Source organism: Erithacus rubecula (genome assembly GCF_903797595.1).
Source record: "Erithacus rubecula genome assembly, chromosome: 3".
In the NCBI taxonomy this organism is placed as follows: Eukaryota; Metazoa; Chordata; class Aves; order Passeriformes; family Muscicapidae; genus Erithacus; species Erithacus rubecula.
The window spans coordinates 32,975,522-32,991,045 of record NC_136689.1 but is presented as its reverse complement, the minus strand read 5'-3'; the positions used below and the strand labels follow the sequence as shown (position 1 = coordinate 32,991,045).

General features: G+C 34.4%; 1 protein-coding gene across 6 annotated transcripts in view; it reads left to right on the top strand.

Annotated features, from left to right (window-relative positions):
* PHF14 (PHD finger protein 14) overlaps positions 1-15,524 on the top strand; it is a 161,669-nt gene that overhangs the window by 43,993 nt on the left and 102,152 nt on the right. For all 6 annotated transcript variants that reach the window (XM_079301598.1, XM_079301599.1, XM_079301596.1 and 3 more), the window contains 2 exons: positions 922-1,053; positions 8,738-8,906. In XM_079301598.1, the coding sequence (XP_079157724.1) occupies positions 922-1,053; positions 8,738-8,906 (301 nt within the window). The remainder of the gene's footprint in view (positions 1-921; positions 1,054-8,737; positions 8,907-15,524) is intronic.

Sequence of the window (15,524 nt, the reverse complement as noted above, 5' to 3'; positions counted from 1 at the left end):
ACCTTTTTCCCTCTTCTGTGAAGCTACTGACTGGGTTTTTATTAAGCCTAATAATGGGACACAAACTGGGATCCCAGACTGTGAAAAATGCATGCATGTCATTTGGGATCTTTTCTCACACAGCTGAGGAGTGACATGATCTATTGCTTACCTAGAGAGCAGCTGCCAGGCATCCAGCCACAGCAAGTAGTGTCTTGCCCAGCTAGAAGGCTAAGGGAAGAGGATGATTTAGAAAAGCAAAATTTAATTTTAGTGCTGCAAGAGGTAGAAATCTTGAAAACGTGGTGGGCTGAGGATTTGGCAGTTTCAATGTACACAAATAATTGGGGTCATGCTTCACCAATTCTATTTCATTCAAATGCTCTCAGTTCCTTCCATGTTATAATGCAATCAGTGAAAACCTAGCTTTTCAAAATAACTTAAAATTTCAATTCCACTAAAATAATAATAAAAAAGAAGTATAATTTCTAAGGAGTTATATTGCCCAGCATAGCAGCAGCATTGACCTATTTCAAGTTGGTTACCTGCATAAGTGTGTGATTATTAAGATTGGTACTAGCCACATAATTTTCTGTTTAAGCATTTGTTATATTTTTTCCACTTGCCACTGGTATATTTTGTTGAAGTATTGAGTGATCACTAATGTGTTGGAAGTCCTCAAAAATTTAACTGAAAGCCATTTTTTGCTTACTCTTACTAGGAGCCTTTTGTGCTTTTACTGTACATAGGTAGAAATTCCTTTAGAAAAACCTCCTCCAAAATTACTCCATAATTACTCCAAAAAGAAATTATGCACTTAAATGATACATTCAAATTAAAGTTGCCACATGTTTGTATTGAAGCTGGGGAATGTGCTGGGGTGTATTATTTATTCTTTATGAGTTTGTAAGTATAATGTTTTTCTGCTACCTACATGAAAAGTTGTGGAATTTGCAAGAAGAACCATGATCAACACCTACTGCTACTGTGTGACACTTGTAAACTTCATTATCATCTGGGTTGCCTGGATCCACCTCTTACAAGGATGCCAAGGAAGACCAAGAACAGTTACTGGTAAGAACACAGTTAATGTTGTTCTGTGTTGTCTCTGTCCTTAAAGTAGGATGTAAATGTGAGCAGACTTGCAAATTCTGAGTGGATTAGACATTGCTTTAATGCAGTTTGAGCAGTCTTTTTATTTTCAGGTTATTAGCAGTGATGTTTCAAGGGTAAAAAAAAAGAAGTTGTAAAGATTTTTCTCATTATTAGCCGCTGTGTAAAAATAGGTTATAGCTGTAATTTTCTTGAGTTTAGAATTCATCTGTGGTTGTTATTGCCACAGTATAATAGTGGAAGGAAATTATAGCCTAATACTTTTGGGAAATGAAAGACTTGGTTTTCTGTTCATGTTAGGACTCAGATAGGCAACTCTCTGTTTGGATCTTCAGGCAAATACTTGTAATACTTTTAAATAAACTTGCAAGTAATAGCTCTGTTTATTTCAATATGGGAAGTGTTTGTTTTATTGCTATCTTAGGTACTCAAATGTACAATGGCAGAAGTATGTATGTAACTGTACTTATTGCAGTTACATTTCCATGAATGAAAGTTCTTTCATGCTTGCAGGGCAGAACAAAAAGCTAAGTTGTACAGTGGAGAAATGATAAGGTGGCAGAGATGTTGATTTCCAAACTGTCATAAAATTAGCTTGCTCTGCTCTGTAGTGTTACCAGTCTGCATATTTAAACTGCTCTGAAATGTGTTAGAACAAACTCAGAAACAGTTTGTAGCTGGCAGGAAGTTACAGTACAGCATCTCGAGGAGTCATTCATCACCTTGTCTGAATGTTAAGGTACCAAATCAGAATAGTGTAAGAATTGCTTCTGAAAAGACAGTGAAACAATTTTAACAGAAAAATAATAGCTTCTGTTTTTTTTCATATATCTCTAAATTTTTTATTAAAGAACTTGCATAAAACATTTGCTTCAGCCATCTTAGTTTCAAAGATTGTGCGCAGAACAAGATGGCCAGTACATGAAATGGGAGGCCTCTTTTTTTAATATCTTAATGTGACAAAACCTAGATTTACCTCAGAGAATTTGCTTAGTAAATTAATAGAGATTTCATTTAAAAGATGAAAATCTCAAAACTATTTTTACCATCACTAATACTTTCATAATTTTCCTTTAATTATTTAATCTAATGTGTTGTTAGACTTTTGATCTCTTTGGTCAAATTTGCCAAGTAGTTATTTTATGTGGAAGTTTTTTTTCTTTTTTTTTTTTTAATTTTTAGATAGCTTCTTCATTTACACAGGAGATTTGATTTTTGTTCTGCTTTTTAACAAAGTTGAAAAGGATCACTAAAAGCTATCAATCCAAAAGATATAAGACTAATTCTCAGTAGGTGTTAAAGGCAGGATAGGTCAGGTTAGGTAGTGAAGCTCTTTCATTTCAAAGCTATAACTTAGCTTTGTTGTGAATTTCATGCTTCAGTTATATCTCAGATCACAAACTTGGCTTTTACTTCTAATTAGCTCAGGCATATTCTGGAGTGTGAGATGATAGCAGACAAATTGAGCTGCATTGATTGCATTCTTTTCATCATTGAACATTCCTTTATGTATTCTTTTTAGGATCAGTGGAGAGCATATAGAACAGACCCTTAATCTCAGTTAGAGTTCAACAGGTTTTTCCTCCCCTGCTGTTTTGAATACAATTTTTATCTTTTGATTAAGAAAGGAAGAAAAGTGCATTTTTTTTTTTAGAATGGGGCCATGTACTTTTCATATATTTGTATAGGATGTAATAGGAGCGTAGCAGAAAAATAAAATAAAATTGATACAGTGGGAAATTCCTTGTAATACTAGGCAGGTTGAAAGACATTATTTAAATAGAGTGGTTAAAAACATTGACTTTAGTTCTTTTGGAAAATAGTAATCAATAAACAATTACAGTAATTGTTTCTTGGGTTTTTTTTTTTTTCTGTTCCATTATCACTGCTAATAATGTACTCAGAATAACTAACTTGAGTCCTTGCAAAAGTTTTTATTATTACTGTCACATACTTTACCAGTATATGTTATTGTACTTTAACGTGTGTGTATTCCATAAACTTCATCTTTTATATCATGTTTGAGGATGTCAGGTGGTTCAAGTTATGTGTGTGATGCTACATAGACTGATTTGTAGTTATATTTTTTGTCCGTTTCATGTTCAGCATTTAATAGTTTAAATTAATGTTTGGCAAAAAGGTTTTTTAAATTGTTAAATTAAATCTAGTATTATATGTTAATAGCAAGAGAAAAAAATTAAATGTATTATGTATTTAAAAGCCAATTTGTTGAAGAGTGCACTAATTAAATTTCATTATGTCGATGTCTCTAAAATTTAAAATAGTTTAACTGTTTTAGTCTTAGTGAAATCACAGTAAGAATTTAGACTTGGTGGGCACCAGTGTTTCACAGCTTAGAAGTTTAACTGGTTTAAAACACTTAACACTAAGAATTTTCCTTGTTTGGAGGCCTGACAGTTAAGTTCAGTGGAACAGTTCTAGATCTTACACATCAGTTTGTACCATAATGAGTTCAAAGCCTGTCCTCATTTCAGATGGATTTGAGGTGAAGAGCATAGGAACTATTTTATGTAATAACACATTAAAGTGTTAATTTATGCCTGTCTTGATGCTGTGCTTTCAAAGTAGAATCATAGAATATCCTGAGTTTGAAGATTTGAGTCGTAACTTTAGATCAGAAGTTTTAACCATACAATGAAATGCTGTGGTTTACTTTTGTTTAAAAATTTGCAGTTTTCAGTTTCTAGAAATCCTATTGATTAAACAATTGAATATTATTTTGAATAATGTGTTATCATAATACTAAGTCTTATCATTTTTTATGACAACTTGTATGCTTTTATGCTCCTGGCCAGTCTTGATGCATTTTCCTGGTAGAGAATGATCTTGACTGGTACTAACGCAGTGCACAAGTGTTGACAGACAATATTATGAATCAAAATGCAATTGTAAAATGTTGACATTTTCATTAAGAAAATACTTGGCAGCTACCAACAAGGATTAACTTCTTCTATTGGAATGAGATTGATGAAAAACCGATAACTTCCGGTAGTATATGAGATTCTGGGGACTGAGATGGACAAAACAAGGACTAATGGTTTGTATTAAGCTTGATTGGTTTTAATTTTGCTCTATAAGGCCAAGTTATTTTAGTGGTGACTGCTGTGGGGAGTATTGGCCACAGGACAGAATGAGCTGTAGAGTTTCTGACCAGTAGTTCCATGAACACTAGTGTGATATCTGGACATTCATTCATATTGCTGACCTCATTCATTCAGTAGTGGTCTAGCACCTCTTCAAATGTTTTTTCATCCTGAATTACTGGATAATGATATAAAATTATTAAGTTACATAAACATGAGTGGAATGTGGCATACACATTTTTTCTGTATTTGTCACTTGTCCTAATTTAAAGATGTTTGGGTTGTTGCAAATGGCAAATTATTTTTTTTTTAACTCTGTAATTTTACACTCTGTAAGGTGCTCTTTGAAGCTTTTTGACAGCTGTATTAGGTTCATATATACTGTCTTTTATCTCCAGAATAAAAGCAGCCCTGTTTTTTTTCCATCTTCACTACGTCATTTACATGTGTAATTTATAGACCATAGGTGTCATCTTGAAGCTGTGGTTCATGTTTCTCAAGTTCAAAGTGACCTAATTCTTAATTCTGTGAGGCCTGTGTCTTCCTTATGAAAACAAGCCCCTCTTGTTTTCCTTTTTAAACACAGAGGACAGAACTATTTTCTGGAAGCACTGTAGTGGTGTTTGCTAAGCAATTTGAATACACTTATTCCCAACTCACTGCTTCTGAGTTGACAAGATGTTTGTGAGATGGGAAGTTGTCTCTGATTCTTGTACCAAGTTAGATTGAAAACAACAAAATCACACAATTTCATTTTTCTTCTGTAGGTTGTTTAGTGCTTAATCAAAGCCTTTCTGTATGATTAAGAGATCTCAAATCGGTACTGAGATTTCTTGATGGAACAAAAACTTCCAGTAATTTTAGCAGTAGGCACATTTTAGAAGAAGGCACATTACTGCCTGGTGCTGATTTTCTCTGTGGGTCTAGACTAAAAGCAAAACAAACCCTGTGTATTGAAAGTTGAATCTTTGGCACCACTTCTGTTATTTAGTTTATGCAGTGTAGCAATGCTGGCTAATTTAGAGGTGGTCAAAGATGGTTGCAGTGGCTCTAAAGGTGACCTGCTGTGACAGGTTGAAATTAAGTGAGCATGACCATAGCATAGCTGAAAAGAACTCATAGGGCTGTTTTCTATGACTGTATTGGGATTCAAGAGCAGAATGGGAAGAGTACTTTAAATTCAAGGACCGTGTTGAAATAAACTGTAAGAGCTGAAAAGAGATTGTTTCCAAGTCAAGAGGAGTGTGTATCTGTAGTAGCTTCTCTATGGGAGCCAACAGCCAAAGTGCTTTGTAGTTGAAGTTTGTCTGTTTTGTAATAGGGACGATGAGACATGGTTGAATATGATAATAGAACCTATTCTGGTAAATCAAGAGGTTTCTTGTAAGTTCATGTTTATAACTCTTTTCTCCTTTCACCTTTGATATATTCGTGATGTTTTGATACGATTCACATAACAATCTCACCCCTATCATAGTATGATTTTGCTTTTCTTTTCTAGATCTAGGTTTTTTTGTAATTTTTATTGCTTTCACACTTGCACAACCTGCTTCAGAGCAAACTTGTTCATAAAAACAGAATTTAAGGAACTTACCTCATCTTTTGGCTGATGTTACATGTCTTCCTTGCTAACATAAAAGTTAAAACGCTTCACATGTGTATTTAAATAAGATAATAGTGAAACTTTAGGATTTCAGTGATCTTCATAGGTATTTTCTGTAGAACTGTCTGAACATAGGTAGCAGAAAAATTGTGTCTTTCCCTTGTAATTACAGAGAGATAAAGAACAGGAATTATTTAAATCATACATGCAGGGTAGTAGATCAAAGAAGCTGGATTCCCAACTCCAAATATTGTTGTAAAACCCTATGACTATTTGTTTCTCTTATAAAAGTGTCATTTTTAGTACAGCTCTTAAATTATGGAAGCTTTTCCTATAATTTATACATAGCACATATTTTTACCATCATAATGGGGAAAATAAATGCTTTGTAAGAGCTGCTCATAGAATTTTTGAACATTTTCATAGATATTGTCTACATCTGCATAAGCAGATCACAGTAATTACTTTCAATTGTGCTTTCCAGTACATAAATTAATGACATGACTGATGCTGCAGTGTTCTGGAGGGCCGTGCTCTCTGATGCTTACTAAATAGAAACTCACCTTTGGATTGGACAGCTTTAAGAACAATGCATCTTATAAAAAATAAAGAACTCAAAGTAACTTATAGCTAAGCAGATGTACAAGATTTTGAGGAAATATTGTTACTTAAAGCTTCTCTCTCCTTCATCATTGGAGTGCCTTTCTCCATAAAATCTTAAAATAATTGTAGTTTGGGCTGCGAGCCTTTATTAACGTAAGTATATGTGAATACATATTTGTGTGTATATATTCACACAAATTTATGTAAACATGTAATTGTAAAAAGTAACATGGTGAAAGCTATTGTATGCAATAGCTTGTATTTTTCTATATTCCAGTGTCTTAAGGCCTAGAGGTCTCAATGAGTACTGTTTTGTAGCAAACTGAGGCTTCTAAAGAGAAGTGTGCTCATTTTATCAAGCAGGGGGAACACAACTCCAAGTAAGCTGCTCCCTTTTCCCCCACCTCGTCTGATAATGGAGGAACAATAGGGAGAGATTTACTAAAATTACAATAACCACAGCAGTGTTAACAGCAAATGATATACAAGAGAGAGATAGAGTGTTGTACTCACAAAAGGATATTCACATCAAGGAGCAAACAGAAATGTTTCTGAAAAATAGTGCTGCTGGACAAAGGCTTTAAGCTGAGAAGGGCTAAAAACTCCATCCCCCTTTTCTCTGTGACTAGAACAAGGAGGAAGAATGCAGAGCTGTACTCTTGTATGCTGGCCCAAAACTGCTCGAAAAATGTATTGTGCTTTGACTATTCATCAGAACTCTACACTTACATGAGAGAGGGGAGAAACTGTTACCTTTCCTGCATTCTACCCTGTTCTTCTGTTTTTCATTCTAAGTACTTTAATGTGTCATATTTACCCTGTCTTAAGTGCTTATGAGATAACAGGTGATGAATCTTTGTAACATTATAATGTTGCCACAATTATCTAAAATTTACATATGGAAAAGTTAAAGGAGAAAGGTCTTGAGTTAGTCAAGATTACACTGATCTGTTTCCCAATCCATGACTGGATTCCTTCTATTCTGACTTCATCACCAGTCTGTATAGCAAATTATGATGACTCCTGGTGTCTTTTGGTATAGCTAGGAGAGATCTGAGATTATACTGCTTGGATTACTTTGAAAGAATTAGAAAACATGGAAAGTTAATGGACTTGATATTGTGTTAGCCCTCACTGAAGTTCACAGGAGAAGAACTATTCCTTTTGAATGTGTAAATTGGAACAAATAGGCTCAAACACAAACATGTGTTTCTGACTTTGTACTTTTTGTCTTACAGGATGGATATGTTTTCTTGTTGTAAATGTGTAACTTCAAATTAAATAAGTGGGGTTTTTGTTTTGTCTCCTTCCAAAGCAAATTTGCTCTATCACTTAGATAATTTTAATGTGGTTATCCCTGTTAATGTCAATTAATAGCACAACATTAGGTTGATTTTTTTTTTGTTGGTATTATTAAAAAAAACATTTAATATGAGAACAGTAGTGAATTACAGTTGACTTTTAGTTTTTTGAATTGGAAGTGCAGTGTGAGAAGTAATTAAACTGGCTCTTCCAGTGAGTATAATTTTTATGTTTTCATTAACATATTTTAAGTGAACATTCTCATTTATGACTTTGCGTAAGATGATTTTTTGCAAATAAAAACAAATTCTGGTGAATTCCTCTCTTGTTAATTCTGTTATGGAGCTTGTTAATAGCATTACTTTAGTGTCTCTTCATTTTTCAAGTTCTGATGATTTCATGCTTTCAGAAATGCAATAGGCTTCTTTTTTTTTCAACTTGGTGTTCAAAGTTTGCTAATATATGTCTCTAGCTTCTTTATTTGTAATTTTCTCCTATTTTTTTCAGATTTAAAACCCACTCCCTTAGGAAGTACATGTCAAAATTTATTTTCACAACACATTTGTCTCCTCCAAATGCCTGCTACTAAGGTGTGCTCTCATTGGAATGAGCAGAATATCATTGTAAAGATTAACAGTCTGATCTAGTGGAAGGTGCTTCTCCCCATGGCAGAGGGGTGGGAACGAGATGATCTTTAAGATCTCTTCCAATCCAAACCACTATACATAATTCTATAATTAAACTGCAGCAGCAGCTACAGCAATTAATAGGCAGCTTTAAAAATGAAGATGTGGTAGAAGGAAAATGAAGAAATAAGGGGCATTTTTCTTGAAGATTAATTCCTACATTCAGAATCTTGGTTTTCAAAGTTAAGTACTGTCAGGAAAATAAAAGCATCTTACTTGTGTTTTGCTTGGTTGTTTTAGATGTCCATTTGATTTCTTGACTTTTGAATTTATCTTAAACACTTCAATATGTTTCTTTTTCTGCTCTTGTGACTGCAGTCTTAAAAAGAAAATCTTCCACTTTGCAGGCAATGCTCAGAGTGTGACCAGGCAGGTAGCAGTGATATGGAGGCTGATATCGCCATGGAAACCTTACCAGATGGGACCAAAAGATCAAGGAGGCAAATTAAAGAACCAGTGAAATTTGTTCCTCAGGATGTGACAACAGAACCGAAAAAAATTCCAATCAGAAACACGGTAAATGATGATGGAGTTGATGTACTGTGGCTCATATTCATAGTAATATTGTTTCATATGACCTACATCTTGTGGACATTTTGAATTAAGGGATTTAAATTAGATTGATGTTCTGGTTTTGTTATATATTCCATTTTCTCCTTTTAGTGCTTTATTAGCTCTGGTAGATACTGTTTCGCTAAAATAGAAAGCTGGGAAACAAGTTACTTAACTGAAGAACTGTACAAGCTTGAAGAAAAATTCAGTTTGCACTTAAACTTAGCCTTAACAGCTCTTCTTCACTGTGGTAGTAAGGACACTTACCAGGGTAGATTTAAATATATTGAATTATAGTGTAAAAATAATTAGTAATTTCATTATCTACAGGCAACTTGCTGACTGATTACACATTTTATGACTGTCACAGGACACTGTTATTTCAGTTTGTTTCGCTTCCTAGTCTTACTAGTCAATGTATGTTTTCTTAAACTTTCATAGTGGATAGAATTTTGAGAAGACAAACTTCCTGTACTGATGGAGTATTTAACATCTTTCATTCCTTTGAAAGCAGTACTTTTTAATTAATCACTGTGCACTTTTCCCTAAATTTTCTCTCCTACTTTTTCAGAAAACAAGGCTTTCCATGTGTGATGTGTCATACAGCTTATAAAAACATAAAAATACCAAGTGGCATTTTGGTCCAGTTTATGGGATGAGTAATGTTCCCATATCACTTCAGATATAAGTGGTTCATCTTCCAATATATTTCTTAATATCAGGAAATATTAGAATTAGACTCTAACTCACATTAGAGTTAGATAGACTTCATCTTTCATGCATCACAACTCTATTTTCTTCATGAAGTTTTTATACATTTAATGATTATTCTAGCAATTACATACCTAAGGTACAGTGATGGGATTAAACAAGTATTTTCCTGATGCAGTCCTTAATGTTTGTTTTAACTTTGGGCCACAGCTTTGATTTACCTAACGGCTTCTCTTTCCTGGTCTGTGACTCAGAACTTTAAGAATGACTCAAGCCAAGCTGATTTATTTAACTCAAGCTATTAGGGATGTGAGTAATCCAGAATTAAATTTTGAGAAACTTTTCTTTTCCTCATTGAGGGAAAGTATCCTTCCTCCTTATGTGTAAGAGCTCACAGAAACTTACAGCTGTCTGGGTAGGTTGAACTTACTGTTATCGTGCTGTTGTTCACAAAGAAAGAAGACTTAACCTGGTGTTCTGCTTACTGAACCCTTTGTGTCTTATCTCCCATTTTTCTTCTTCCTTTCTCTTCTCTCTTTTTATACCTAATGTAGTGCTCTTAGGGTGTGGAGAATCATGATTCTGGGACTAAAGAGAACTAAAATTATTGCAGGAAAAACATCTGTAGATGTAATAAAAAAAAGAAGTAATAGAAGGCATTATTCAGAAATCTATAGGGATAGAAGATTGGTTTGTTCTAAAGCCCATGTAATAACTGCAAAGATTCTTCTGTGCAAAATGTAGAGAAGTCATTCTGCAATGTGCTAAACTAGTGCTACATTGGTGATTTTCTGCTTCATGTATTACATGAATGTATCCCCAGCTCAGAGCAGAGCAGGACAATCCCTTCCCTTGCCCCACTGGTAATGCTGTGTCTGATGCCTCCCACAACACACTTGGCCATCCTGGCTGCCAGGGCACTGCTGGCTCATGTTCAATTTACCATTGACCAGGACCCCCAGATCCCTGCTGTCCAGCCTCTCATTCCCCAGTTTGTCTGTACATTAAGGGTTGCCTCGTCCCAGGTGCAGATTCTGGAACTTGGCCTTGTTAAGCTTGATACAGCTGGCAATTGCCCAGCCCTCTCTTTTAGGACACTCTGCAGGGGCTCTCTGCCTTTGAGAGCGTCAGCAGCTCCTCCCAATTTAGTATCATTGGCAAGCCTACTTGATGTGTCTTCAAATCAGGTGTTGTCCAAGTGGCTTATGGAGATGCTGGGGAAAACTGGGCCCAATATGGAGTGCTGCAGAACCCTAATCTGATGTCACCCCGCTCACTAAAAACTAAGGAAATCAAGTTTGACAAGATGAACCTTCCCCTCATGAAGCTGTGATGGCTCTGACTCATGGCTTTGTCCTTCAAGAGTTTTTCAGTATCTCCCAGAATAGTCTTCTCCATAATTTTGCCAGTCACTGAAGTGAGACTGACAGGCCTACAGTTTCCAGGGTCCTCCTTGCCCTTCTTGAAGTCTGGAACAGCATTTCTCAGCTTCCAGTCAACTGGGACCTCTTATATTCCCAAAAATCATCACAAGAGGTTTTGTAATAACATCATTATTCTTTAAAGTGTTGTCTAATGAATCCCATCAGGCCTCATAGATTTGCACAGATCCAGCTGGAGCAGTGAATCCCACACAAATTCTGAGCTGACTGGGAATTTGAGATTCTCACAACCATGGTCTTCAGCTGAGGGCTCTGGGACCCCCTCAGCTAGTACTTGCTGTTGAATATGGAGGCAAAGAAAGCATTAAACATCTTTACCCTGTCTGTGTTCCTGTTTGTGAGCTGACCATCCTCATCCTGTAGCAGGCTGATGCCATTTTTGCCTTGTAGAGCAGAACTTTCAAAGAAATGAGAAGACAAAGTCCAGCCATTTGCACTCTATTGTTTTTGAGACATCAACTATCATATTACATATTAAAATGTAGCTTAAGTTTACAAGAAGACCTCTGATTTTGAACTTCTAAGACAATGGAAGTGAATATAGAAAAGTAAATTTAAACATACCATACTTTTACTCTGAGCCAGGGTTTGTACAAATGACGAATGAATGTAAATAAACAAGACATTAGGTCTGTATACTTAATTCTGTTGTGTAACAGCTGCATTTGCACAGAATTTAATGAATTATTTATGTTTTATACATTTCAAGCAGTATATAGTGACCTTTTAAAGATTTTTTGCATTTTAGTGCATAGCTTTTCAAACTAGGTTTATTTAAAATCTGTTATCTTTATAATTCCAATTTCACACTTTTATAAGCATCACAAATCGTTATTTCTGCTTCTAGTTAATTTCACAGAAATTAATAGCTAATGATTAGCAAATAGCTAATAGAAATCAATAGCTAATTGCATAACCCAGATACTTATAAACACCTTCCTCATATTTCTTATAAATCTGAATATGTTTTTTAAGATTTGCTTTTCTAAACTGCACCATTTCTTTCACCTTTTTTTAATAAAGATTATAGAATAGATTGTTTCTTTGGAAAATATTTTAAAGAGATGCAAATAACATTTCTCATCAGTAAATTGAGAGATTAATGGTTTTTCTCTGCTCAGCTATGTATGTTCAGATTTTCAGAGTCTGTTTGAGGTGATCCATATTATAATAACACAGCTTTTAAATCTGTCAACTTCATTTGCTATCCTAGAATAAAAGAGAATACACAGATTTTTTTTTTCAATCAAATGTGTAATTGCTAAAATAGTTTTCTTAGTCTGGTGTCTTATTTTTGCAAAATAAGGGTTTTTCTTCTGTCCTTTTGTAAAAATTATCTTAAATATATTTTTAAAGATGTCATAAACTGTGCTTTGCCTTCTCTATCTGCTGTTGTCTGGAAGTGTAATACAGTTCCTGTATGTCACATACATAAACACCTTCTAAAGCAATGTTGTGCTGCTGGGGCAGGCTGTGTGCTCTAAGAGTGGAAAGGATGCTTGGTCTATCCTTTGAAGTTGAGTGTTTGTGTTGTTGGATATTCCATCTTCCAATGAATGCTGTCAGATCTTGGTACTCTTAATGAGCATATTAGAGGGGGTTTTTTGTGTGGTTTGTTTTTGTGGAAATTCCATTTTTTATTCTTTTTTTATTGAGAAGCTGCTACCTATCCAGTGTTATAAAGGTGAAATCAAGGAATTTTGGGAACTTAATTGTTAAAGTCTGTAAATGAAGTGTTCTGATGCTGTGATACCAAACTTATTTTTGCTATTTGAAACCTGAAAATCTATTTTCTGTAATTGCATTGTATATAATCTAGAGAAACACACAGTAATTTTTCTGTTTAACAGTAAAAAAATCTGGGATAGTTATGGTTTTGATATACAGAATTTAAAGATTACTTGCTGTCAACTGAACATAAATGCTCTTGGGAAAGAAACCTATGGTCAGCTTTCTGAAATTTAAAGTTTTCATTATAATGAACATTGTAAAATAACTTTATTTTCTTCATCAATTAAATTACTCATGAGTCTGTGACATCACAAATGTATAAACTAATTATTTCAGTTGCCAAATACATAGCTACATGATAATATAGAACTCTCTTTTAGCTTCAGATGAAATTCAGAATGGAGTGCAGTAAGATACAGCTCTTCTGCAGTGCTTGAACTAAATCAAATGTATCAGAATTCTACATTTTGGTTGTGGAGTTTTTGTGTTTGTTTTTTTTTATTTTGGGTTTTTTGTTTTGGGTTTTTTTGCTTTGTTTTGTTTGTATATTGAGGATTATTTTAGTTGGTTGGTTTGATTTTTAAAAAAGCAAGAAGAAAAAAAAGACCTACAGATGAAAGATCACTTGTTTTTCATGCAGCAAAGACATGGAGAAATTAACATATTCTAAATGGTATTTCAGTGGTGTCAATACTGGCACTCTGTAAGTAAAGGTAACTGGCATATCTGTCACTTGTGCAAATAAGTACTCCTAAGCTGAGTTTTCCAGGAAAGAATCACTTGTTTTAGCAAAATCTGAAAACTGAGCCTTTCAGGCCTATTTGTCTTCCTGCTTCTGTTTCAGTTCTCTAAACGTGTGTTTGGGGGAAATTATTGTGAAAAAGGATAGAAGCCAGTCTGCTGAATTCTGCAGAAGCCTGCTCTCTCTCCAATTCTGTTACTTGTTCAAGCCTGAGAAACACTAGTTGCAAGTTAATTGATTGACTCGTGATAGTTTTGCTTGACAGCAAGAATGTTGCAAAATTTTTGATTTTCTGGAAAAAAAGTTCTCAAGACAAAGGAAACTAAAAAAAAAGATAAAAATTGTAATTTTGTATAATGAAGTTCGTGGTTGACTTGTTTCTTTTTATAATCATCCTTTGATTTACTGGTGTTTCTTTTTGTCTTACAGTTCTCTTTTTATACTCTCGTTTTTCTGGAAAATTTAATAATTATTTCAGAGATTTTTTTTAAAATAGTTGTGATATGTGCCATTTAAGATACTTTGATCTGTACTGAGCAAGTGTGCCATCTGGTGTCTACATGACAGTCCTTACCTTTATTTGAAATTATTTTATGTCTGTGTAATGCCATCAATTGAACATTTCTCCTGCCTTTTAACAAAGCAAAAGGAGTCAAAAGAAATTCTTTCTGCAACTGGTTTCACCATAGCCTTTTAACTGGCAAAGGAAGTTTGTGATCTAACTCTTCATAAGGAATGGATGATGTCATGCATTTAAAACTGTTGTCTTGGCAAAATGGTCATTGTTAATGTGTAACTGGATAAAGATCACATTATCTGTGCAGTTTCTGCCTGTGTGACTTTTTTCACAGGCTTTTGTGGTTTGTTTTAAATATGCTATTTACAGTGAACTGATTTCATTAAGTCACTTTTGTGGTATAGTGAAAGTTTCTCCAGCTTCATTTTCTGAGAGATTCTGTTTTGCTTGTGTTTCATATCAAAGTTTTCCTCTGTTCTGTAGTAATGAAATTGTTCTGCATTGACTTCTTTGTTTGGAATGATTATATAGATTTCTAATGTTTACTTTTTTTTTTTTTTTTTTGTCTTTAGATTATCCTTAGCACTATATGATAAAGGCTGCATAAGTGAGAGAGTTGATGTTTGGATGTTTTGTTAGCAAGTCAGCCACAACTTGACATAAGATAGTCATGAAAATGTATGAAGAATTTAGATAGGATCCAGAATTAAAACATGGGTGTAATCTTAGTGATCCTCTCTGCTGTGCATTTCAGCATGTGTGAAAGATAGCTGTGTCTTTTTCAAGCAGTCACTGTAGCCGCAGGTCTGTCAAGGAAACATAAATCAATATGTGCTGTTATTTCTGACAAGAAATGCAAAGTTTATAGATCTCCAAAAATCAAAGCATCTTAAGTTCTTCACATTTTGCTGTGTTAAAATTACAACACAGACAAAACTGCTGCAGACTTTCTGCAAAGAAATTACTATAGTATCAATAGTTTTGAAAATCCAAGTTTATCTTAAATATCATTATAGTCTTATCCCTCCTATATTTATATTTTATTTCTCAGAGAATGTTTTGAAAGTTCCATTAATCTTCTGGAAAACTGTGACACAGTAGATCAAATCCAGAACCATTTTAGTTCGCTTCATGTAGAGTGGACTTGAACCCTTGCCACTTACCAAAGTTGCTTTCAGTATTTCATATTCTTTTCTGTGTATTGTTGACATTGGTATCTCTTCTATATGTTCTTGTGGGAAAAAAAAAAAAATAGGTTACAGTATACTCTTTTATCCTCTAGGATCACTTCAGAAAAAAGCTCATGAGGAGCATATACTTCTGACTCTTGGGAATCACCTCTCCCATTTTGCTTGGTTTAGAAGTTCTGGATCAATCATGTAGGGTTTTTTCCTTCCAACTGGCAAAGCAAAAGTGCTCCAAGGGAGCATTCTGCTTTC